Source organism: Salarias fasciatus, chromosome 18, assembly GCF_902148845.1.
Source record: "Salarias fasciatus chromosome 18, fSalaFa1.1, whole genome shotgun sequence".
Lineage (NCBI taxonomy): Eukaryota > Metazoa > Chordata > Actinopteri > Blenniiformes > Blenniidae > Salarias > Salarias fasciatus.
In genome coordinates this window covers 11,699,660-11,726,104 of record NC_043762.1, presented here as the reverse complement: position 1 = coordinate 11,726,104, position 26,445 = coordinate 11,699,660, and the positions used below count along the sequence as shown (strand labels likewise).

Here is a 26,445-nt window from a genome sequence, read left to right as displayed (position 1 = left end):
TGCTGAAGGTTTGCTGCGTGATTGTCTTGCAGGCCTGACCTGGGAGGACGACACCACCCAGCAGGTTCTGGCCAAGGAGTTATCCAAACTGAGGAGGATCCCATACAGGCAGCAGCAGCAGCAGAATGGGGCTTTCTACAGCGCCGACAGCAGGTCCCGGCTTTATTCACTCTCTGCTCCGGATTAATGGTCAAGGCATTTCATCCACAACTGAATATGTGATCTTTGCTCTCAGGCTTGACTTAAAAAATCCACAATATTGCCTGTTTATAACGTTAGTGGTTAACCACCCTCTTGAACAGAGTTAAGTAAGCAGTGAGATTGAAAAGAGAATGTTGCGTTAACCGATCTTTAACAACAGTTGAACTCAATTTATCAAGATTATCAGCAGTTGTGAGAAAACCGAAATCATGACATCTTTACAGAGATGTGATAAAATCTCTTAGCTGTAAGTGTTATCATTTTTGTTCATATGATGTATAAATGCCAGAAAGTTCTAGTCTGAGTACATCATTTTTTTTTTTTTAGCCTTCCAGTACTTTTAGTGTTTGAGTTCACCCCAGACCAGTATTGTTTTTGGCAGCCAGTTTAGTTTTAGTCTTTGGACAAAAATGCTAATAATTTCACTAATATTTAGTAATTTCTTTATGTGATAGTTTTAAGTCGACAAAAACTCAAACAGTTTTCATCAATTTAGGAACAATTAGAATAATAAATTCATTTAGGTCATAAATATTGTAAATTAGGCTCAGTGATGACAGATTGTAAAAAGTGGAGCAATTCATTAAACACTTGAATACTTGAATGCTTTTGTATAATAGACAGATTCCTTTCCAGATTGAAGCTGCCATGTTGTACTTCATTGGGCAGAAACCTTTTATCTCTATATTTCATCTCAAGTTTTTTTCCATCAGATACAGTTTAATCCATTAACAGAAGAAACTGTGAATAAAGTTTCCAAGAAACACACATATGCAAGTCAACTAGCTGATGCAGGATCAGTCAGTTCATGTAATTCCAGTTCTTATCTCTAGGTGGTGTAGTGAGTAACTCCTCAGTCCAGCTGAAACTGGCTGAACAGTCACTAAAATGAAGAAAATCATGAAAAACTCGCATGTGTGAATCAGACTTTAAGTGAGGATCATTCAGCTACAGATACTTGAGTGTAATTTCTCCTTCTGTTCCCCGTCCTGCAGGCCGGCAGCCGAGGCCATGGACCCGGCAGACCAGCGGGTGAAGCCGGTGGAGGAGGAGCTGAACAGGAACCTGCAGACGTACCTCCAACGCCTCGGCCTCCTTCCCAAGACGCCTTCCGCCTCCAGTCTGAGCGCGCCTGGCAAGGTCAGAGATCTCTGCTTCTCTGTCGCTCTATTGTAATGCAGTTTGTGCATGTTTAATAGGTTTTGTATGTATTGAAGCATGTGCGTTTCTAAAAGGGCCTGTAAACATCTCCCTCTCCACCTCAGTTCATACGGACCTCTCAATCAGCTGAGAAAATACGTGGGTTTTTTTTGCCCTCAGGCATCGACTGTGTGCTCTATGTCTGCTGTCTGATGTGGAAAATACCTTGTTTACAGGTCATTGAAAGTGTGCACACAGCAAATATGTTGCATGCATTAGGATTGTTTGCAGCATACAAATAGGATTTGTGCGTGCAAAAGTGTTTTTTGAGGCATAAAAGCACATTTGTGAGCGCACAGTGAAATGGAATTAAAAAAAAATACGACACACAAATGAATTTCAGTGCACTGATGCAAGTCAAAACACACTTGCTATAATAGCCCCATGGCAACTGTGCATTTTGAAATTTGTAAGTTTCAAAGCACAATGAAGGCTTGACATCTGAGCCAGATTTTTTTTTTTTTTTTTTTGCCTGGTATTTCAAAAGTCTTCTTTCAACTTCTTTAGAGATTTTATTCACTTTCCTCTGTTTACAAGTCCTCAGACACCCCGTTTTGTTTTGGTCGTGTGCAGATTTGAATTTTGTCTGCTTAATTTTCCTGTTCTCTCCACTCACATATTTGAACTTTGCACTCAATATGTGGCGCTCAACTCATGTCGTCATGGTTTTTTAATGCAACGCATCTCCACGAATCCTTCTGCCGCACTTCGCTCGGCTCGAGCTCAGCCCTCTGATGGAAGTGAAGCTTAAGACCTTACTTTCATAAAGCTTTAATTAACATTTGATTATTCATTCTTTTGTTGCTTTATGTACTTTGCCTATTTATTGTAACAGTTTTATAGAACATTATTGTATGTTTTATGGAAGTGGTTCTTAATTATTTCAGCATTTTTCTTCACAGTTTTTATTCTTCTATAATACTCTTGATCTACATTTTTCTCCCATTTTAGTGTTTGAGTTTGCGTGGAGTTTTATTTTAGGATTATTTTTTTCATTATCTTGCTTTGTAAGCAAAGGTTAGTTGTTTGGATTCACCAGTCAACTCAAAATGCAGCTTTTTCCACCTGAGGACGCCTCAAACATGCACAGGATTAACATGCAAGCTCTCCACTTCAAGGACCACGATCCGTATCCAGACTCACACTCGGATTGTTCCAGCTGTGAGGCGAGAGGGCAAGAGGGCCAGCCACACCACACTTCTAAAACTTCCACAACTTTTCCTCCAGTAGTTCTCAGTCTGAAAGAACAAATTTGAAGGTTTCTTTTTTTTTTTTTTCACCTCAGTGCTCACACACACACACTCACACACACACACACACACACTGCTAGCCTCCTCCGCTCTCTAACTGATGGCTTCTCCCAGCTTGACTGTTGAGGAGCGAAATAATACCAGCCGAGAGTTCAGGAGTTCATCGCTTTAATTAATAACTCACGACTCCACCGTGTCCCTCCCGCCACATCTGCGGAGGGCCCTCCACTCCCCCACCCCTCCCTCCTCCCACCGGAGGCGGGGGTGTGCGGGGGCTGCGGACAGTACCGAGGACTTGGAGAGTACCCCGACTGGAGTGCAGCCTGCAGGCGATGCTCGGGGGGCTCGTGGCCCTTTTCCAACCCGCCTCACCTGTTGGTGGGAGTGAAAAAAAGAAGCAGCAGGAGGACCGGAGGGTGGCCCTCAAGGGGCCCCTCCGAGGGGCACAGGCGGCACAGACCCAACCAAGTGTCGTGACGCACCCAGTAAAGATACCGGTGACAAATACCACCAGGGGCCTCCGCACGTCCAAATCATGGAGACGTGTGACGGCAGTGCGAGGAGCCGTTTCTCCCGGTATTGTTATGATAATGTTACCGTTGCGCAGGCTTTTGCCATCGCTGCACTCCGAGGTGGGCGTTAATGGAGTCGGCACTGACAGTTTGCTTTTGTTGTGGCTGATGGATCTGTTAATATCACCGCATCAGTGGATTATACCTCGTTCAACAAAAAAATGGGCTTTTTTTTTTTAATGTCGGTAATTAATTTGTTAAAATGAAGGCTTTCATATTCAAGCTTTTGCTTTTTGCATCCAGATCTTTCACTCATCTAACAGATGACAAAAAAGTCTGACAGATTTTAGTTATGTAAAAGATGTTGGCGCAGAAGTATCCTGTCTGTTCACATTTTAAGTGCATTTTTTTTTTAAAACCTAATTTAAGTTCAGGGTTGTGTTGAACTTCTTATTCAACAAGGAGATGATTTCACTAAATCCTTATTTTGTTTACTGAAGTACAGAAAGAAACTTTACATTCTGCCATTTTTTTTAATACTTTGACAGTTTACATTTTGGCAGAAGGAAAATCACAGCAGATGTGATACTGGTGTATAAAAAAACCTGCAGCGACAGTGTTGCAGACGTTTTGCTCCAGCTCTGCAGTCGTTTGCATTCCCGTCACGTTCATACAGTTTCTCCTGAGCCGCACAGCCGTATCTCCCTTCGTGATTTCGAGCACATGGTTTCACTTTTGAATGGCTGCAGAGCAGGTGGGCATTTGTCTTGATTCCTGCAGCTGCGAAAAGCCCAATTCTGCATGACGCCTGCTTTTTCTGTTGTTTTTGTTTCATATCTCTAAAGGCATGGGGTGCAATTTGTGCCATTATCAGACCGAGGAGGGAGTGAAATGCCTTAACAGCACAATTCATGTCATTATTATGGTGAAAAGTCTTTGCTTCACCAGAAGCTGCGATTTTTAAACTGTTTATGTAGTTTCTATGAACAGTTCTATTATTTTTTTCACAATTTTGCAAACAGTCTTTTATGTAAATTCCCATTTAGTAGCAATGTTTTATTTTCCAGCTTGTGCAAAGACAACACATTTTACAGCACATGACACTTTTATGTGTGAAATATTCAAGAAAATCTCAAATACTTTTACATATTCTGTCATTTTCGAAGCCAGCCAGACAGAATAAAGGGTACAGTAAGGTTAGTTGTAAACCTTTAAGTGCAGCAGTTGCAGACTATGTGAGATAATAGTTATTTTGGTTTTTTGCAGACATTTTTTTCAATTTTTATCCAAAGTAACCAAAACTCATCAGTCTTGTAATTCTGCTTTATACCACAAAGAGGGTGTATTGAGGAGTCAGAATATAGTAGCAATTAACATCCTCAGATTCAGAAGAATCAGTAGAATCTACAGGAAACACAACAATAACTGCAAATTGTGAACTGAATGCTAAAGTTACTTACTAGTGGAGATTATAGCTGTAATTTAAAGTAAATGATATTTTTCTGTCTGAGGACAGACTCAATACACCATCTAGTGGCTTGAAATGATATTATAAGCTCCAAATACATGCCTTGATGCACTTTTATATGCTGTTTTGCTCTGTGACACTTTTTTTATAAGTGTAGGTTATACAAATAAACTTAAAATCCATAGTTCTGCATATTAAGCATTTAAATTTCGAAATACGTCCATAGAAAGCTTGTCACTTAATGTTTTTTTTTTCTTTTGGGGCAATCTCTCAATCAGTTTTGTCACGACAGGATTTTCTTTGTTTTAATTCTCTTCGAATGAATTTTTGTTTAATTTCACCATCGAATTCTACCATCTTGTTTGAATAAACTGTGTACCTGAGAAAAAGTTTAACAAGTTGGCTCATTTGGATCTTCCCTCTCATTAGTAGGAGAAAAAAAGTCAAAAAATCAGAAAAAAATGAACTTTTCAGAGTAGGTGCAGCGTGTGAACTTTATGTGGCTGTGTTTTTCCAGAGCGAGCGCTTCCAGTCGGGCGTCCCTGCAGACTTTTACCGCTCCAAGGCCCAGACGGCTCCTCAGAATGTCTCTCCCTCCGGCTTCTCGTCTCTGTCGTCCTTCCAGCCTGTGCAGAAGCAGCGACCTCCAGACATCCAGCTCCTGGCCTCGCAGGCTGACGGTGACCTTCTCCTGGCTGCCCTCAGGCAGTATCTCTCCGGGCGTCTGTCCCTGCACTGGCGGGGGGGTCGCCCCCTCCGAGCAGGAGGCCCCCTCCCTGCGCCTCCGGCCGCTCTACGGCAACGGCATCGAGAATCCGGGGCCGAAATCCCGGCTGCTGAAGACGGGCAGACCTCAGGCGGCTCCGGCAAGGAGCCCCTCAGCTCTGTGGACGGTATGTTTTTCGCACACATTTCTTATTTTCCTACCTGTTTGTGGAAATCCCTCTGTTTGAATTTATTTGAAAACAGTCCAAATCGCTCTCTCACTGCTGAGCTCGATGCAGGATCACAGCGTCCTCAGGGTAAATGATGTCAAACTAGCTTGTGTGGCCGTGGGTCAAGGGTCAACCTCAGGGTAACCCTTTCAGCTGTGGTTCAAACCTGCAAACCTTCAAAACTTCCACGTTCATGTTTGAGCTCTGAATTCTGAAATAGAGTGATTTTGCTCATTTTTACTCAATAAGGTGATTTTATTTTATGTTTTTGATCCAGAGTAGCTTTTTTTTTCCCCACTCATTTGAAATGTCACTCAAGTGAAACAAAGAAAAAAGCTTTTATTCTTCCATTAAACCTGTGTTTCAGTGATTTAGTGCCCCATAAGGGATCAATGGCTTTGTGACTAATTATGAACAGTCTCCAAATGATTGATCTAAATGAGAGAAGCAACACAGTAAACTAGCTAATGTGACTTTGTTCTTTGGTTTAAATGAATGTTTTCGGCCCCTTTTGATGCTTGCGTTTGGTAAAAAGTCACAATCGTGAAACTTTTTCTTTTCACCTGTTTGTTTAAAAAATAGGAAGAAATCTGAGTTTTTCCTGAAATGGCGGCTGCAGCAGGTCGGTCAGCTCATTTTGCCGCCAGATGCCGTTGCATTGCAATGTGGCGCAGGCGAGCTCTCTAAACCCAACTGCCACACGACGGCGCCGTTAGTGCCGCCGCCCCGTCCGGGACCCCAGCTGGGCCCCCAGCTGCAGCGGAGCAGCGCTGTCATTGAAATGAATGAGGAAGCTAATTTCTTTTTTTTATATATATATGGGGCTGCAGACGTTCGAAACACAGACTGTTGGCTGCGGCCGCATTATCGTCCGCCTGCATGCAGTCAGGTACGGTTCGCACGATGGTAGACAGAAGCAGAGTTAGCAGAGGGAGCAATTTCACCATAACCTCCAATAAATAGTTTTTACGGGGCTTTCAGAGGTCGGTTGTACTGGTTGGAGTTGTGTGAGCATTTAAACTTGCAGTGGCTCGGAATTCCAGGTTATTTGGAATAAAACGGCAGATGATAAAACGGTAAAGTGTCAACAGGACATCAAAGTGTTTTTACCCCTTCATTTCCTTGTGCATAGAACTTTTTTCATATCTGTAATTTTGATAGGTCCACATATACTTTTATAGTGTGATAAACCTTCATCTCCCCCGCAGAGAGGTTCATCGAGAAGGTCCTGAAGAACGTCGGCAGGCAACACGTCGACGTGGACAACCTGACGCCGCACGACGTGGACCAGCTGTCCAGGCTCATCGCAGACGCCCTGCAGGTGGTGGACCGGGACCAGGGACCCGACAGGGGCCGCCTGACCGGGATCAGGGGACCCGGACCGAGAGGACGTGGGCGTGGACGGCGAGGGCGGCGGCGGCGGAGGAGGAGGAGGAGGAGGATGAGGAGGAGGAGAGGCCTGCCGGAGAAGGCGCCCACTCTGAAGCCACAGGAGAGCTCTCCTGCTGCGATGGCGGCGCTTCAAGGTAAATTTATAGAGACTCATTTTGTGTGTTTTTTACATAATTAAAGTATCGAGCCGACTCTGGAAAGCACGGCTGTAGTACATACATCATCGTGTAGGCGGCATTAAACAAAAAGAGCTTACAAGGAGCCGACACAAAATCAATGCGGGAATAAATAAACATCCGGCTCGCTTTTAATGGCGCTTTGTCCTCCGAGGACACCTCAGACTGAAAATGTTTACACAATGAGTCAAAGTGCTTCACAACACTCGAAACATCAGAGTGTGGGAGGATGAGCCCTCGTCCCAACAATTACGATATATGATGAATGTCCTTCAGATTGAAATGTATTATTAATAGCTTTTAGGCACCATAAAAAGTTCATATTGGCCAACATACTGCTCTCCTGTGTATTGGAGATAAATCCCTAATCTATTAGCAATGATTCCAGTTCAAAGTGTGTCTTAACAAAAGAGTAAACGACTTTACCTTGGAGTTATTATTATTTCTTTTCAGAATGCTTCTTCTCTTTCAAACCAGGAATATGAAAGAAATTCCACATTGTCGATACAATTTTCTGAGTGCCATAAACAAAAGTTGTGGGTTTAGCCTGTTATGTAATTCGCATATTTCATTTCAAATAACAAAATTAATTTAATTTTTTTAGATTTCAATAATTTTGTCTGGGTATTATCCTTGTATATGATGTCTTTTTAAAAAAAAATGCGAGAAGTTCACGTCCACGCTTCGATCCAGACAGCTTTTTAAACCTTAAACTTTCCATCCACTGGGTCTCAGCTGTTTCATGCATTTGTAAGCGCTCTCCGCGCCGAGCTTTTTTACCACAACAATAATGCATCAATATGAAAAAACTTCCCATTTCGATTCCGAAAGAAAAAAAAAAAATGTGCGAGTATACATACATAAAGTGAATGATTCAATAAAAAAGAATGTACTTTTGGAAGAAAAAAAGTGTCCTTGAGAATTTTGGAGAGAAGACTCTCAGTTCATGACGTCAAATTAACACAACGGCTCCTTTTTGTCCCGTTCTATTGCTCGGCTGTGACGGATGAATACATGTTCTCTCTCTTCCCGGCAGATACAGAGGAGCCGAATGTGAAGGACAAGGTGAGTGGTGGCTTCTCGCCGTGAAAGGAGGAGGAAACTGAAATGTCAGAGCGAAGGTTGACGTTACAAGCAATTATGTAATGCTGTGCGTGGGGAAGGAGATGAACCCCTCCGCTTTTATCAAGAACTTTAAAAATGGCGTTTGACAGGAGCCGTTTCATAATGGAAATGTTCTGAGATTTCAGCAGCGAGTTTTGTATTCATGTGAGACGGGACGAGAAAGTTTGGAGACTTTCATGCACACCAAAAATGTTTATTTCATTTTTTTTTTTGTTACCATGGTTTTAAGAAATGATTAATTCAGCTGAAAAGCCTGATTGTTTTCCTTTTTTTGTGAGATGAGCAGAGGAGTGAATTGTATGGTCTATAGCTATTCGCTCTTAATTGAAGTTTTAGTTTTTGATACATGGCATATCCTCTGTGCCATGATTAAGAAAAGCTTTAAGTTTACATATTAAAGGATATGGTTTCCCCTGAACTGGAACGTTTTGACAGTCCTGATCTAAACTCTTCACTGTAAAGATACAAATGACAAAGTAAAAAACTAGATGTGTTGCTTTGCAAATGAAAGTAGAACTTAAACAGAACATATAGATTGTCACTTAATGCCAGACTGGATCATATTTGCTCTTGTTTTAGCTTCATCTGTTGGTTTGGTTTATAATTTTAAATAGCAAATTAATTCTGTCATCATGAGTTAATTTTTTAAAGTAACATTTTTAATTTCTTATTAAGCTAAATATTTTAACCTTCACTTTTTTTTAATCTGTAATAAATTCAAATAATTTCTCTAGCAACAGAGTTCTGTCTGAGTTTTTACGTCTAATGTGAGGCTTTTTTTTCCCCCTGTATTTCCCGTAATTGTTCTTTTTGAGAAGCCAGAAAAGTTTCGTAATCAAACCTTGAGGCTGCAGTTTGGCTCGTTTCTACATGTATTTACGCTCTGATTTACCCGCCCAGCTGAGTGTTGCTGAATTCAGCCTACAGGCTGAGTAAACCTGCAACCTACAGAGTAAACACACTGAAAGAGCTCCAGCCACTCCGACATCTAGTGATCAGTCGACCGTTTGTCATTCTTTTAAAGATTAACTTTGTTGCATGCATTTCTGTGGAAGCGGCTGCAGAGAGGGATTGATCCACTGACTGAATCAGATGGTTTTCATGTTGTGAATAAACTTGTACATCGATCTGAAGAGCTTTTTTTTTTCTCTTCATGTGACTCGTCCGTCAGGCCGACAGCGGAAACCTCTTCGCCAAGCTCCTCGCCTACCTCGACAAAACCCCCTTCTCGGGCCCGACGGCGGAGAGGGAGCGGTACGACGTCGCCGTGGAGACGGCCCCGGCCGAGCCGGTGGGGCTGGAGAACGTGCAGAGCCGTACGAGCGCCGGCGCCGGCGTGACGTGCAGAAGAAGGACGCCACGCAGTCGGTGGAGGAGGGGGCGGAGGTGGCCGGCTGGATCAAGGAGGTGGCGCCCCCGCCCGCCTCGCTGGTGTACGACAAGCCTCACAAGAAGACGATGCACGTCCCCGAGCTGCAGCTGGACGTGAAGGCCGGCAGGAAGAAGGCGGACGACGACGTCTTCGGCTACGTGATCACAGACTCAGAGTGAGTACCGAAGGTGGAAGAATGAGCAATATTGACTTTAACTGTGGAAAGGAAGCAAAAAAATGAAAATCATCAATATCAAACACCTCTTTCTTTCCTTTCAATAAGCCCAGAGGTTACAGTCACCAACTATTCCCTCCAATGACCAAGAAGAGCAAATGTTTCTAAGGCTGGCTCATTTTTTAGAAAGATGAGGTTTATTCAGGGCAGACCAAGTCCCTGCTGCTCACAGATTGAGCTTCGCTGCGGTAAAAGACTAAAGATAAGAAAAAGACATGATGAAGTAACATAATGCGTCCACACAGATCCTACAATAGAACGTCAGGATGCTTCACAACCAGCCTTCAGTCTTCGTACAATATCATGAGAATTATTCTGTAAAATTTTACTCTTCGTCATCAAAATTTGAAAACATTCACGTGATGGCCTGATAAATCTCTAAATGCATTAAATTATGTCCGTTTCATAATGCCTATTTTTATGTTATAAATGTTTTGGTTGCTTTCACAAAATCAACGTGATTGAATGTTTTTAATCTCATTTTGAAATCAGAAAAGTTGAAGGGAGTTTTTCTTCATAGTTTGAAAGAATAGTTGAAATATAGACAGAAAAAATGTAATTTTGAAAAACCAACAATGGACTGAACATCTCGTATACAGCACAAAAACAGATATCAAATGCAACAAAACTTTAAATAAAGCAAATACAGTAAAATGGCTAAAAATGGTGAATTGGCTAAGAATCAGTGGTGTAGTCCAGGGTGTATGCCGTATACCCGCTTATTTTTGAGTCAGCAATATGGCCGCCGTCGAGGGCTGACTAAGAGTTTTCCCACTTCTCCAGGAAACACAAATTAATTCCAGTTCCACCTACACACACCAAAGTATATAAAAGCAGTTCAAAGCTGTATGTTGTTTTGTCAAGGTTTCCCTCCTCAGCCCTCACGCCCGGTCCTGCAGTACCGCTTTGTACCAAAAGGTGGTGTAAAGAGTCACTTTAGCAACTCGTCATTTGTTAAAAGAAAGTGCCGAAAAGTCTTTTTTTTTTTTTTTAAATGCTGTTTGAGAAATGCTGAAAGTCCTCTGACATTTGGAGCAGACGGACACTTCAGTTGCACGTCAGGTACCAATTCACACCAGGCTGAAAAAAATAGAGCTTTTTTTTTTTCTTACCGAGAGGAAAAAAAAAAAGAAGACTGTGTGTGTGTGAGTGTGTGTCTACAATACATGACTTTTTTTTTTTTTCCTTTGTTTTGAACGGTGATGATGAGGGAGTTGCTCTCGCAGTAATAGGAGCAGGAAATGTGTTTTTCCCTGCAAGACGCCAATCCTCCGTTCCTTTGTGGCTGCTTTCAAGGGAAAATTTGGATTCTCATACATCACAAAGCCGGCGAACCTGGCGCCGCACCGAAGAAACGGCGCGCAGGATGCGAGCAGACGACACCGCGGGTCGTCTCCTCCCTGCATTCTTATTCACAGCTCAGGGCAGGGTCATTTTCACTACATTTTCCTTTCCTCGATCCGCAAGTTTGAGATTGAAGACCTTTAGAAATGTTCGCTCCAGTGTTTGGTTTTCAAACTTGTTGCGTCGACGTGATTCAGGCCCCAAGGCCCCGGTGGCTCATCCCTTTTGTTTGTCCCTCGCGTCTTGCTACTTGTCATTCAGACGTACGTGGCAGCAAAGCCATAAATGTTATATTGTAGACGGGGGAAAAAAAAGAAAAGAAAAAACATCTTTGTGATGTGTTTTGGAGGTCGCGCTCGAGATTCGATTCATTCGGGAGGCGTGAGTCTTTTTCCTTGAACTGCCTCTACATCAGCTGTGTCCGTTATCGTACACATCCTCATCCGATAAATAGGCAGTTCAATTTCTGATCAAATCTCCATTCAGGCTGTTACAGTGAATTATTCTACGGTAAACTGCAAATCGACAAAAATCAGAATATATAAGCCCCTCCCCAACTTGACAACTTTCACATGCATTGAATAAATCTCTAATAACCGTCAGTAAAGCATAAATCAGGACACATCTCCTGAATCTTTGTGAAAGTGGTTGGAAAGCCTGGATGTTCTGATCTTCAGTGAACAGCTGGGAGGTTTTAAGCGTCCAGAGTCGCGCCTATCCCTCTCTCACCCTCTGCACAGACCCTTCAAAGTGTCTCTTGACATTTTTGCGAGATTGCTGAACTTCAAAAGTGCTCCAGCGTCGTCCTTGACTGTCTGCGTTGTGTCAAATCTCTTTTGGAGAGATGCTGAAGAGCAGCATCAGCCCAGACGTGGAAAACATGCCGCTTTGGGTTTCACCAAAGTGTGGAAAAGAAACAAAGAAGGAAAAAAATCAGTTTGAAAATCATCCCAATGTGAAATAAATACTCCTCTGTATCAGAGCTTTCTCAGAATATGTCAGCAGTCACCAATAACATTTATTTTTGTTTACATGGAGAACAGTTAGCATCCGTAGAGTTATTTTAATTTATCCATGCTGCCTACTCCCTGAATGGGTTGAATTTCACCGGACTTTAGTGTAGTAGTGAGCTTTGGAGGTGCCGGTGATTGATTTGTCTTCGAATTGGGCCAAATCTGAAAGTTTAACATGTGCTAAGAAGGCTAGCTTGGATTTAGCGTTCACAAAACTGCCATTTAAAAATCCCAAGGCAACCAATCAAGTTCACTTGGCTAAATATCTACTGTCAGCTGTCACCTGCTTTGAAAAGCAGCTTAGTGCTTCATTTGGACAGACATTAAACTGTCCTCTTGTTTTTTTATTTTCCTTTTTTTTGTGTGAAATTTACTGTATAAACAGTGCGATTTGATGAAGCCACTTAAGAAACATCTTCCAAGACATCTAATGAAACCCCATTGACCCGATTCAGTTGTCCTGAGACATTGGTGACACAGTCACAGTCCTGTCTGGGCCTCCGTCGTCCTAAAATATCAATATTCTTCAATATTAAATATCAGGACTGACTTACAGGAAACTGTTCAAACTGCAAGTCGTAGATTTTAGGGTTTGAATGTGTTTTTGTTCACATACATGTGTGAAATTTCCTTAGAAATCCAGTGATGCGGTGGTATAAATAAAAATGTGAGCATTAGCGACTGCAGGAGTAACGAGGCAGACTGGATGTAAGATGCTGACATTTTGGTGACCCGTCGTCAGTGAGAGGTGATGGAGGGAACATCGTGGTGGTTTTAGCGTTTTATCTCCTCCTGAGGCCCAAGGGAGAGGACGGGGTGACTCATCAGCTGACACACACACACACACACAAGCTTTAAATGTACCGATCATGTTTTTTATCCACTCACATGATTTCCTTGTCTCTGCCGGCCTGCAGGGACCGATGCTGAGCTGCTTTCAGCTCACCATTAGAACACAGTTCAGGGTAGTTTCACTAATTCAGAGTCCATCAAAATCTTTTTTATGAACACACGCATCTGCATAAGTGGAAATGTTAAAACTTGAATGAGTTTTGCGGCGTTCACTCACCTTTTGAAAAATTAGGGTTGAGACTTTTATTCATCTGATTCCAACTGCATGTATTCTTTCCTAAAAGCCTTTTTGCTTGAGCATGAAGCCTCGTTTGCTTGCCAAACAGGTAACTTTTCAGTGAAAACGCTTCATAAACACAGTGTCCCAAATCAAAAATGCGTTTAGTGGACAGTTTGCCAGGCAGCAGCCGCCGTGGACATCATAAATTGCATTAATTGAGCTTGTAATTCACCTGTTCTCAATTGTTCACAATGAGGAATTTGAAAAATCCAAAACTCTTTCAAGGAGTTTCCAGTCTCTCCAAACTGGATGTTTTCTGAAGTCACTATGAGACCCATGAAAGTCTGACAGAGTAATAAGTAAGCAAGTAAGTAAGAAACAAAGAGACGCTAAGCAGAAAATCGATCGGTTTTTCATCCCTTCATCTCCTCTTTACCTCCTCGGCTTTGTTAGAATCAAAAAATCTTTTCCTTGATCATAACACGTTTCCCTTTTTGGTTGAATTGTTTTGATAAAACAGCACTTTGTATTTGTTGGTATCTTTATCCAGAGGATGCGATTAAAAAAAAAAAAAAAAAAAACAAAACAAATTAAGTCCGTGTAAATTGTTTATTGGGATAAAATTTGTTTGTGTTCTGGAACAAATTGGCTTCCAAACAGCTCTCAGGAAGGGCCGATCACTGGGCTGACCATGTGTTTCCTCCTCTTTCTGCTTGTGTGGTCCGGTTGTGGATTTCGATATTTCTTTATCGTATTGAAGATCTCTCGAGGAGTCCTGAGGGCATTCAGAGCCTTTGATGTGGGGAGAAATGGTCTCTGCTTTGTTGGCTGAAACCTCTGGCTTTTCTATTACTACATGCAGCAATCCTCTCCTCGGGCACTTCAGGTCCCACAGAGCAGGAATCTGATTGGTGTCTGACAGCTGGCAGCAGGAGGACCGATAACACTCCACTCTATCATTTTATTCCTCTGACAAGCAGCGTTCTCAGGGTCACACCAAGGATTTAACGCCAAAGAAAACTCAACTTTCGCTTTTGTAACAAAGTATTTACATTTACCATTTTGAACCATATCCCTCCTCGAAGCTGAGATGCTTTGTTTTGGAATTAACATTCAGATTTATTGTAGTTCAGGATTGAGGGCTCCATCTGCAGACGGAGAGCGACGGCGTCGGATCTGAGGCAGCTGCTCTGCTCAGCGGAGGTCCGACCGCCGCCGCCGTACGCAGACTGAGCAGGGAGGAGATCCGGCAGCTGTCACTGACTTCTCATACCGCTTCCTTCTTTTTAAATTGCACCTGTTCCAGAGTCGCCCTAATCAGGTTATTATGAGAAAATCTAATAACATTATGCACTGCAAGCGTTGCATCATGGGATACCTGAATCCATTGTGTACAGTTTTAATACTGAATTAAATTCATTCAGAATTTGGACAATCTTTCCATTCTGGCAAGAATATTTTAGAATTGACGGGTTATATGCGGTGAACCTTCCATTTTTTTAATGGTGGAGGAGGACATGGAATGAATGGAGCAAGACCCCTGAACGAAGCACCTAAAGACAAGAACGACCAATCCAACATTGTCCGATTTGGTCAAATTGTAGAAAGTCTGTCCTCCCAAAGCTGCGCGTTAAGATGTTGAGGATCCTGCGGCTGTCGGGAGGCTTCCTGTGTCTGACTGAAGGGAGGTCAGACGAGTCCGCAGCAGATAGGAAGCAATTAGTTTGAGTTGGGATATTGAGTTTTAATCAGTTTCCCAGCACGCAGACAAAAAAACACACACACACACACACACACACACTCCTCTCCTCCCACCCGATTGGCCTGCATGCATCGAGACTGCCTTAATTGACTAGTTCATTTGTTATTCCACCATTCTCGGTTCCTCCTTCACGGTTTGGTGAAGCGTCAGTGGGTTTCCTCTGCTCAGATTTAACTGCTGCAACGTCCAAAAGGGAAAGTCTCGCTACTTTGGTAGATGTTGTGGTCTTTTTAAAACCACACACGAGCTTATCTGCAACGCGTTGGATGTTTTTACAGCAAATCTGACAGTTATCACAAGTGAGAGAAAAGTGAAGCTTTTAGCTTCAAAAGCTTTGGAAGTAACACATTTAGATTGCATTAGACTTTCAAAGATTTACACAATCAACAATGATGTTAACGACTGTTAGGAGCCATAGGGGATAAAGGATCAAAGTAGTTTAAGAAGTGGACAACGGGAATTAAAACATAGCTATGCATATGAAACTACATTAAAAATGGTGCAAGGGCAAACAGTGGATACCTGTGTCAATAAAAAAGGCTTAAAAAAGTAGAAATCTGTCTCAGTGTTTTCATGGAAGTCTGCACTTTCATACGTGTTACATGTGCTTGTTCACGCTGATTTTATGATCTAAATCTAACCACTCTGAAGAAAGTCAAGCTTCTTGAAAAAATGTTTTTTTCTGCATCTGAAATAAAAGTTGGAAATCACATTTTTCCTCCATATGGACATCACATGAATGATCTCCTTGTTATAATACTGTTCCATCCATCTGTCCATCTGTTATGCTGGATTTATGGAGGTGATTGTCATCAGATTGTTCAATTTACAGTGCAGTCCCCCCCCCATCATATTCAATTTTACTTGTGTTTTATTTCTAATACTCCTTCTCTTCCTATTTCCTCCTCCTCATCATCAGCGGGCTCCAGACGGACGAAGGCCTGCACCTGATGGAGATCCTGGCCCGCATGGCCAAAATCCAGATGACCGACTTCGCTGAACTCTCGTATGTATAGCTTCTTTTTCTTTTTCCCCTCACTAAAAGCAAAAAAAAAAAAAAAAAAAAAATTAAAATCTAATGTGTCAGTCATACTCGAGCAGGTAAAACTAGTTTCCTCCATCCTAAACCTTCTACAACCCACAGCTGATTTTCCTCTCTCCAAGCTGAAGCCTGCCGTTTGTCAAATTGCATCACAGAGTATGTTCAAAAAAAAAAAAAAAAAAAAAAAAAGAAACCCACCACATGTACTATAAAGCTGCCACTCTGAATAATCTGTTGCCACTGAGAAACGACGCACCTGTTCTGGTTAAAAATGCCAATTTTTTTTCAATGCATGAAGTCTGTTTGATGCCGAGCCAGCACGCTGGAGGTGACAAATTTCACACATGCATTCATTTTCCTCAGCATAAATCCCACAATATCACACAGAATATGAGTAGTTGAATCAAATAAATGGAAACCTGTCACCGTCACCTGCAGAAATATTGATAACATTCTGATTCGGATGAATCCGTTCAATTCAAGGCACGATCACAACTGTTTATTGATTGATTTAAATTTTTGATTAAAAGTGAGAGTTGCATCAAAATTAGCAGCATTTCAGAGCGACAGTGGACTCTTCCTGCAGACATGAAACGCGGTGAGAGCAGAGGTCTGCCGGTGACTCACAGCAAACACCGTGTGCTTTGCGTTCCCACTTTCTACCTGCCGGCTCTGGGCGTTAATTCTCTCCAAGGGCGAGCAGCACATACCGACGCTGCTCAGACATTCCGCGCAGAAGACGAGCAGCTCCACGGCCCCCCCCCCCCCCGCAGGACGGAGCGCAGAGGGCGAACGGCTGGGATCAAACCCCCCTCCCCCGAGCGGCAAAGGGCATTAAAATCAGGAGTGAAGAAAGGGGAGCGAGAACGGCGCCCTCTGCACAGTAGCAATCCAAGGACGTCGCCTTATTTTCATTCTGTCAACACGTTATTTTTTTTTTCCTACTCTTGGGTGGGGCGCAAGTAAGGCAATGAGCATTATTGACGTGTTTGAGTCGAGCCGCCGCCTGCAATCATTTATTAATGAGACTGAACTCCTCCTGAACCCTCTCGCTCTCTTTCTTTCAGTATCTCACTCGTTCACCATCATCCATTCCTCACTGTCCTCACCTCCGTCTCCATCTCCACTCTTCAGTTCTTCACTTTGCTTCTTTCTCAGTTTGTTTCCTTGGATTCATGTGCTTTTTTTCTCCCACAGTTTGTCACTTCCTCGCTCATGTAAACTAGTTTGTGTGCTACCTCCCACCTCCCTGCAGGTGACTTTTCATGGGCTCCTGAGCCACAGACATAAATAGGTGGACTCCACATGGGCTACGTCGGCCATATTGGATAGGGCAACAGTGACCAAGAGATGAATACAAATGCAGGGGCAGCTGCTTTTTCATTCTCCTTATGATAAGCTTTCTGGACAAATAGAGTGGTTGATTTGTGACCCAGACTGTGGAGCTGATATATTTATATTGCAACCAACTTAAACTGATCCAGACATTACTAACTGTTTCGTGTAGTCTGTAAAAAGCTTGAGTTTCTCTGAGGGCAATGCAGAGAGAAATTTTCAGCATTTTGTGATTGAAGTTGTTTGAATTGTGCAAATAAACTTTCTGGGGGGGAGCTACCAACCTCACGAATCCCAAGCTTTTATCATCACCTCTCATTAAGGCTGCATTGAACATCACCGTGTTGATTGCAGAGATCTGAGAGCGCGGCGATGCTGCCTGAAAAGAGGTCAGACGAGGCCGGGAAGCCGAGCGGTCGGACTCGTTAGCGGCTCCCCGAAGGGAGTTTCTGCTATACAAACAGTCCAGGCTCAAAGTGACGGCTCCTTCCCCCGTTATGAGAACGATTATTAAGTTAGCAAGCGAGAGGAAAAGTTTGTCAGGGGTTCGATAATGAGAAACGTCTGAAGGGTAGATGATGATGGCCGAGCGGAGTCTGCAGCAGAACACGAAGAAGATCGTAACCCTTGAACTGTCAGACCTCAGTGAGAGAAGAGAGACGTCAGAAAAGAAAAGGAAAGAAAAAACCAATTTGTCCTTAAACACGCCTGTAAAAACCAAACAGCCTTGGACACCAAAATGACGAGGGTGAAGTTTTCCAGTCACAGGATTGCGAGACGTTTCACTGAATGAGCCACGCTCAAGTGTTCTTTTTTTTCCCACGGACCACCGGGGGCATTTCACAGCTCAGGAAATGAGAGAAGATCAAAGGAATAGTTTAACGACACTGACCTTCTGATTTAGGTGATTTTCGTTTATTCGGGTGAAAAAAAAAGATAGTTTAGACTCAACTATAGAGGAAAATACCTTAATTTTGATAATGAAATCCACAAAACACACCGAGTTTGGACTTCCAGGCAATTATGAGATTATGATTGCTGTGATCGTTGTAATTATTTTGGTTTATTCATCCCTTATCTTGTTAGTACAAGCTCATTGGCATTGATGTGTATATTTTTGTCCCTACACATCCATCCGTTCTCTTTTTTGTCCTCTAACTTTCCTTTGAAACTTTCTACACTGTTAAACAGACAAAGCAGTTAAGGAGAAAATCCACGCCGAACATACTACTGAAAAATACTGTGAGTACTGCATAGTACATATTGAGATTAGAAGTTTGGTGAGGTTTCTGAAAAACAAACCTATTTCCCTTTATTACACTGGCATTTCAAGAAAATTAAATTTGCACCTGTCTCCATGGACATGGAGTCAGAGCGTTTTCAAAACGTTTCATTTTCAGTGGCTCCGAGCACTGTTGTCATACGGACAGACACCCAGAATGCAACACTGAGAATGTGGTGCTAATGTGGTGAGCAATGCTCGCAGCAGGAGTCACTCCATTGGAATGATTACAGACACTGGTTTTGTTTTTTTTTTTCCTTTTCTGACCCTGATCTCAGTAAAACTATTAATTGGTTTTGCAAGAAGACATTTCTTTACCTTTCCACCATGATATTATAAAACTATCTGCACTTTTAGCAGATTTGTCTGTGAATAATCTGTTAAATATTTGGTGCCTGCTACTGAGGGAGCTCATGGTTAAACACCTAGTTGATTAATCACCTTGAATCTGAACAGATTTTAGTGAATTTGTTCCCTTTTTTATATAAAAAAGTTGTAATTTTACAAAAAATGTGTGACAGATGTGTTCACCGGCTCCTTATTGAAGACTTTGAGACTAATGAAAAGTTTGCTTTGGCATTTTTCAAGTGAACAAGGCCGATCCTTGAGAAGAGCTTCACCTGGACAGCAGCATGATGAAATATAAAACTTGTAAATAACAGTTTAAGTTCCTGAAATTGATCTTAGAAAATAGGAGAAGTTCATGTTTGTGTACTGAGAGTACGGGCAGGTGGGGTATGGGTGGCTTGGGGTTGTAAGATTCACACACACACACAGCTTGCACACATACCTAAACACGCACACACACACACACTCTCCGTCCGCCCCCGCCGCCCGGCCCCGCTGTTCGCCCGGCACCTCGCCGCGCTGCTGCGCTGCTGTATTGAGTCCCTGGGTGGCCTGTACTGTTCTGCTGCCGTTCTAATGCACCTTTTGTCTTTGTTGTCCTATTCTGGGAGTGAAAGGCGGGCTATACACTGGGGAGAGTGATGGATCGGAGGGAGAGAGAGGGAGGGAGGGAGGAGAGAGACCTGGGGGTTTCTTTTTTGTGAGCGCGGTGAAAGCCCAGCAGGGGGAGCCGCCTTGACAATTTGTCAGAGGCGCCACGCTTATTTTCCGGGGCCGCCCGGCTCCTCGCCTCTGTGGCAACGGCGGTCTCCTTCACCGCAGAGCGGAAACAAAAGCTACGGAGTGACACCGAGTCACTCCCACACTCCCGAGTTACCCAGCATGCCCGTGGCCTTTCCCTCCTTTACCTCCTCCACCACACTAACAGCTGGTTAGTAACACAATTTGAAACCCAACGCTCATGAAATCAATTCTTTCCCATCATTTATGACTGTGCTGCTGGAAGTCTTCATCATTTATAGATCATCTCTGGACTTTGAGATCTGTACAGCTGCACCATCATCAAATATGAAAGTTTGGACCAAGATTTTTTCTTTTTTCTTCTCTTTCTCTTTCTGGCTGTGTGCTCTTTGAAGTCTGTGTGATTCCTTCCAAACTTTGGTATTTCATTATTGAAGGCAGCTGTTGTTTGTCCAAAATAAAAATAGTGGCTGCTGCACTAGAGTTGTGAAAATGCACCCATTGTAGGCACTTGGCTGAAGATCCTCTTCATAGGAATGGGTTCAAAGGGCCATCTGACAAATTAGCAATACTATTTAGGGCTGAGACATAATTGACCTGAGTCAATAAGAATTATCTCTTTATAAAAATTCCTTTTTTTAACGCTATTTTCATAAGGTACTGCTGGTCTGCAGCACTTTTTCTTTCAGAGCCAACATCTGGAAATCATGATTACAGTCTTTGAATTTTGAATTCAGTAACTAATAATTTAAAAAAGAAAAAAAAACCCATTGTCATTACCATCTTTTCTTATTTTTTTCATCTGGGGAAACACCATGTTGACAAGCTGCTTGGCTACTAGCCAAGAAGCCAAATGTGACCAATTTGGGATGTAATAAAGCCAAATGTTACAGGAAATTCATTTTTTTCAGCTCAATAACAGGATTATTATTCCAAGCGATCCGTTGATTTGTCTAAAACAGAAGAAAGAAAAACTAATTCAGGAGTTTGTAATCATACCGAACTTCCATTTACTTCCTAACTTTCTTTGAAAAAAATTGTAAGAGAAACACATTGTGGGAATTCCTTGTCATGATGAGCTACATTATCTTCTCAGAGTCGGCCGAATTCCAACGTTTGGGTAAATGACGTCAAATTATGGCTAGCACTGACAGAAGCAGATAATTATCCGTGTTTGACTGCTTGTACCATTTTTCGCAATCTGATGACTCTGTAGCTCCGACTGGTGGCGGGTGTTTTCATTACAGTGCAGTGGCCTTGAGAAGGATATGAGGCCCCATTTAATGATGATGTTTCAAGTGAAAACGCATTATTTTTGTGTTTTTGTTGTTGAAAAGTTTTGCATTTTCACTGCTACGTTTTGAAAACGAAGTCAGTATAAAGAGATGCTGAAAACAATGTATTTGGCGTGTATTTTTTCAGGCCACTCTAGAGGCACGGCAGCAGACTTTCGTGTGTTTCCCTCAGTGACAGTCAAAGCTACATTTACAATAAGTGCTGTGACGAACAGGCTGAAAAGAGGCAGAATTAAGTCTTGTTTGTGTAATTCGCCTCATTTGTAGAACAGTGTCTTCTCATCGTCGTCGTCTCCCGCCGTGATTAGCAGCAGCAGCGATTTTATTCAGAGAAGATCTCATTACAAGTGGAGGTTAAGAGTCAGCGTATCAGCTGGTTTCCTGTGTCTTCTCTTTACTCAGCGTCTGTAAGGCTTTCTTTTCAAATGGCGAACAAAATCTTGTACTTTACTATTTCTTTGGGAGATACACTTTGCTGTCGTTTCTGGATATACGGTGTCTTATATTCTTGGACTTGCTTCATTATAATGCTGCATTAACACGAGCATACAATTCAAACTGTTCAATCATTACATGGGGAAAAAAAAATGTCCCCCGTGTCCCATGTGTTTGGCGGGAGACAGTGGAGATGATTTGACCTTTCGGAAATTGTAAAATGTAAGTTTATCAGACTTACAAAATTAATACATTTTGTTTCTACTTGCATTTGACACCGCGTCCCAACTTGCTGGTACTTTCCTGTTATCGAACGAGCCGAGCTTTAATGTTGAGCCGTGCTAAAAGCAGTTGAAGTGAAAAGGCTGCATGAAGTGGCAGCAGAACACGAGTCCCTCCTCTTCCTCCTCCCATACACTTATCCTTAATCTCATCCAGTGTGAGAACTCCCCTTCATCCATTTACCAGGCAGCGACGCCACAGCCCTCAACCTTACACCTCGCTCAGCACCGCCGCATTAGCATATTACAACAACAAAAGTATCTCCCAACAAAGTAGTCGGTGACCTGCGCAACCTCAGCCACCAACAACACAACAAAACTTCCTTTTTTTTTTTTTTTTTTTTTCCCTTTTTTTCCCTTCTCTCCTCTGTGAGCGGTTTCCTCTCGGGGAGCGGCGGCCAGTTCACTGGGCCTGCAGCAAAAGCTTTCACGCGGGCGCCGTATGAATCATAAAAGTGAGCCTACACACTGCGCCCGGACATGAAACGAACCTGGAGGCTGACTCACACCCTTACATTTCATTTGGAACAATCCAATACTGATTAGATAATACTGACGGTGAGCACTCCGAGCGGAGCGGCCTTGGAAATGTTTTTAGCCGCTGCGGTGGCCTGGTAGTGTTTGAGGGGCGAGGAGGCGGGCGGGAGGGAGGCGATGTCGTGGGCGGCCTCGCTCAGCCTTTGACTGCGAGCTGGCTGCCCAATAATGGCGGCCGTTGTGTAACCGTCACTGGGTGTAGACTTTTTTTTTCTCCCTCCCTTAAATATATTTTATTTATTTATTTTCAAATAGGGAAGTTGAGATGATGTAATGTCTGTCTGAGCTGAGGAGTCGTGTCTGAAAGTCACCACTAGGGGGAGAGAGTGAGCCTGGCCTGTTTTAGAGGTGTGATAACTGGGCTTTATTCATCTCTTTTTAACATTTATTTTTAGGATTTATGTGTTCTGGGTGTTTGTTTTTTTTTTTTTTTTTCATAAATTTGTGGTACCACAGCTAAACATTCATGTGTATTTATTATATTTGGTTATTTTCCAGTCAGTAAATGCAGGAAAACTGTAAGAACTGTATCTGACAGGTAAAACAAATCAAACTAATTATGCTCATTGCTGTAAATTTGTTCATCAAGATAACAGAATGCAAACATATTATCTTAAATGAAAGTTTCATTTGGTGCCAATTCTGCAACATAGAGGTTTGAATTTATCCATATATTTCCAGTCACTACCAAGAATTATCGTACAAGAAAGAAAATTCCTGTTGTCGTTGTTTGTAATATTTATTGTTAATGTTCGCTTTGTTTTTTTTTTTTTGCTTTTATTACTGTCCACTTGCTGCTGCAACGATGCAAATACCCATATTGAAGGACAAATAGCTGATTATCCTTTCTTCATTTGATTTAGGAATTCACAGAATCAACTTTTATTTTGAAATGGGCTGTAACAAAAAGCACCTGAAAAAGCCAAGAGACCCTCGCATACTGATGATTTTTGAAGTAAGTACCTTTCTTTGCCTTATTATGGCCTAGTAGCTAGCTGCACATCAAATAATTTATTTTTTCTTTTCAGTTATTAACCATTTTACTGTGGATAAATTAATGAGTTGTGCCTCTTCTGATCATACCTGACATAAAGTTTTATGCCACAATGACACAACACCTTAAAGGTGTAGTTAGTGATGTAGGAGAGAAGGAGGAGAGAGGTTGTTGACATTTGAAATGAAAACAAAGACCCACCCTTCCCTTCAGACTCCACCCTGGACTCCACCCTTGAGTTGTCATGGCAACGGGTGTAGAAACGCATCGCTGACAAACACAGCGGAGGCCGGACTGTCTGATGCTCCAGGGCAAAGTGAATCACCACAAAACGAACGTTACTCGCCTGTTCGGCAGAAAAACAGCGAGGTCCTCCTCTGTTTTTAGACCTTTCAATTCGTGGAGCTCCTCCACCATTGGAAAGCCACGCCGATGTCGACCCGGGTTTTTGCTCTGTCTTGGTCATGGCTCCTTATTTTAAATATTTCCTCTAACCTCCGGTGGAAACGCCCACTCTTACACAAGTTTCTCCAGACTGCACTGAATTCTGGAATGTGTTTTTTTAGGTTTTCTTTGACATGTGAGTAGCAATGCTATTTTGTCCATTATATCATACAGTAAATCACCCAAAATGACTAATCAGAATGTGATTCAGTCCCCAGAGCGGGCTTTTAAAGGTATGGAAGGACGAGCCCATCGTTTCAGACCACCATCTGACAGTGTTGTCCCATTAAAGAAAACCCATTTTAGTTCAGGGGCCACAATTTCATTTTTAGTGGACTGGACCGATAAAGTACTGCTGAAGTAACTATAAAGTAACTTTAAAGTTTTTCGTTGATGTGGCGCAGAGTATACAAGATGAAAATATGGATATTTTTCAAAACCGAACAATTTCATCAACATCTACACTCTCAGTATGAAGCCAATTTTGTTGCAAAGTGCAGTGAAATATACCAAAAACAAAGTCTGTATCTGTTGTGTTCTGCATGTTTTCACAAACTCGCCCTGACAGCATGACTTCGAGGCCAGTTTGAAAGCGGTGATGGAGCTAGCTTGCTCGATGCCTCAGCTCGGATCTCAGTGTTGTGCTGCATCTGTTACTTTTGAGAAATTTGTAAGAAAGCAAAAGAAAAAAGAAATCAGTATTTTCTTGCATGGCGGTCTGGCGGCCATATTGGAGGTTTTTCCAGCCCGATTTTGGCCTATGGGCCCTATGTTTGACACCAACGCTTTCAATAAGGCAATAAACAAACACAATGTTACTTTGTAATGGCGAGACACTTACTTCTTTTTGTTAGAATAAAAGTGCTTCTCAAATAGTGGGGCGGGCGCGATGCGATGGCGGGGGGGGGGGGTGATGAACCTGGGGAACATGCTTTTATTTCCCGCTGTACTACAATAAAGTGTAATTGCCAGTGGCGCTCTCATTGTCGAGTGTGCGCAGGAAGTACTAGCCAAGCGCCAACCTCCGCTCATAAAACATGAAGACAATGCGGAAGTACATAAGCTGTAATTCCGGGGAAATTCCAGCAGGGGGCGATGATGCTGGTTTCAAAAAGAGCCCCGGTCTCATTGGACCCATTGAAAAATACCGATTTTCAGAGTGAAAATAAACATATAAAGCGCCCGTGTCAGGACATGTTTTGGTCTCTATCACTAGTTTTACAACCGTGCTGGCTTCACCAGACTCTGATTTTCAGATAAATCATCTGTTGATTTTATATTACAAGTTAAAGTTTTGCATAAATCGCTCTCTCACAGCACCTACTCTGTCCACGTGATGCGGTCACGTGACAGGCTGGGCCAATCACATTTACATCCGGTTTCAAATGTTCAATATGGAGACGTCCTGCTGGACTCACTGAAGTCTGCAGACGGCATTTGGGAACGCAATGGGTGACGTCACGAAAGGTCTATCCATTATTAACGATCTATGGTATTAGCTCTATGGTGTAGATTTTTTTTGCAAGGTGCTGGCGATGTGAAGCTCTGAGACAAAATGGAAAACTGGAAAAAAATTTTTAACAGGGATGAAAAGAAAGGCGGAGAGAGACGAAGATAGTGAGTCAAAAGAAAGTCACCCGAAAGTGTTAAGTGTTAGTGTTTTATATATTGTGCTCCTGAGTTAATGTTGCTGAAGTGAATTTGAATTTATTATTATTGATTTTGTTTCATTTTGTTTTCCAGCAGCAAATGGTGCAATAAGTCTGTCAAAAATGTTTACAGGTTAAACAAGGATATTATATTTTTGAATTTCAGGCTGATTGATGCCCTTTAAATCTTTTCTTTTACAGTCTAATAAACAATGTTAATAAAGTTATTCTTGTAAGTTGAGCTATATCGCTTTCTTTTTTGTTTTCTTTAATGTTAACAAGGATACAATGTTATACAGAGGTGTACCTATAACAATTTTATAGACAAATTGCTAATATTTATAGTTGCGGCGGAGAGTGGGCGGTGGGGCGGGGCGCAGATTGTTTTCTTCTTGCTGGGGGGGGGCTAACAGAAAATAATTGAGAAGCACTGGAATAAAATAAGTTATGCACATTCAATAAAATAAGTGAAAAAGTAAAGAATTAGCGTTATGTATTTTACGTGGAGTTGTGGATCAGATTTGAGACAAGTGATACAAACTTTGACGCTGCTTTATCTCAGAAAAAGTCATAGTTTTTTTTAATGACTGACTTTAATTGGTTGCCAGATTTCTACTGTTTTTGCACTGTAGTTTAATTTGTCGTTTAATTATTAATCTACATCACATTTCGATAATAAAATGTCTGTTTCAGTGGAATGAAAGCCTTACCCTTCCCCCACAATATGTCTTAACATGATTTTGTCAGTAAATAAAGGAAGAAGCTGAAGCCCCCTGGCTCGTCTGACACTCTGAAGAAAATCACAAGGAAAATAATACCTTTTTATGATGTATTTCCAACAGCTTCCTAAATCCTCCCACTTTTAATACTGCATAGGTCCAACACTGTATTTCCTCCGGTATACCCCCCCCCCCCCCCCCCCCCCCCCTCTCCCAAGCCCCTCTGGACCCCCTCTTTGCTCGCTGACTGACAAGGTTATTTACAAAAGGCTCGGGAGTGCATGTC

The 26,445-nt window shown here is 42.2% G+C and overlaps 1 protein-coding gene and 1 pseudogene across 1 annotated transcript in view; both read left to right on the top strand.

Moving 5' to 3' along the window:
- Window positions 1-16,079, top strand: part of LOC115405050 (receptor-type tyrosine-protein phosphatase N2) — a 43,456-nt gene extending 27,377 nt beyond the window's left edge. The window contains 10 exon segments of the mRNA XM_075410465.1: window positions 33-153; window positions 1,197-1,341; window positions 5,257-5,367; window positions 5,369-5,471; window positions 5,474-5,524; window positions 6,775-7,092; window positions 8,168-8,199; window positions 9,431-9,599; window positions 9,602-9,806; window positions 15,977-16,079. Of these exon segments, the coding sequence (XP_075266580.1) occupies window positions 33-153; window positions 1,197-1,341; window positions 5,257-5,367; window positions 5,369-5,471; window positions 5,474-5,524; window positions 6,775-7,092; window positions 8,168-8,199; window positions 9,431-9,599; window positions 9,602-9,806; window positions 15,977-16,073 (1,352 nt within the window). The 3' untranslated portion in view covers window positions 16,074-16,079.
- Window positions 16,080-25,239: 9,160 nt separating this feature from the next.
- The window catches only part of LOC115405454 (obscurin-like), a 17,405-nt pseudogene continuing 16,199 nt past the window's right edge, over window positions 25,240-26,445 (top strand).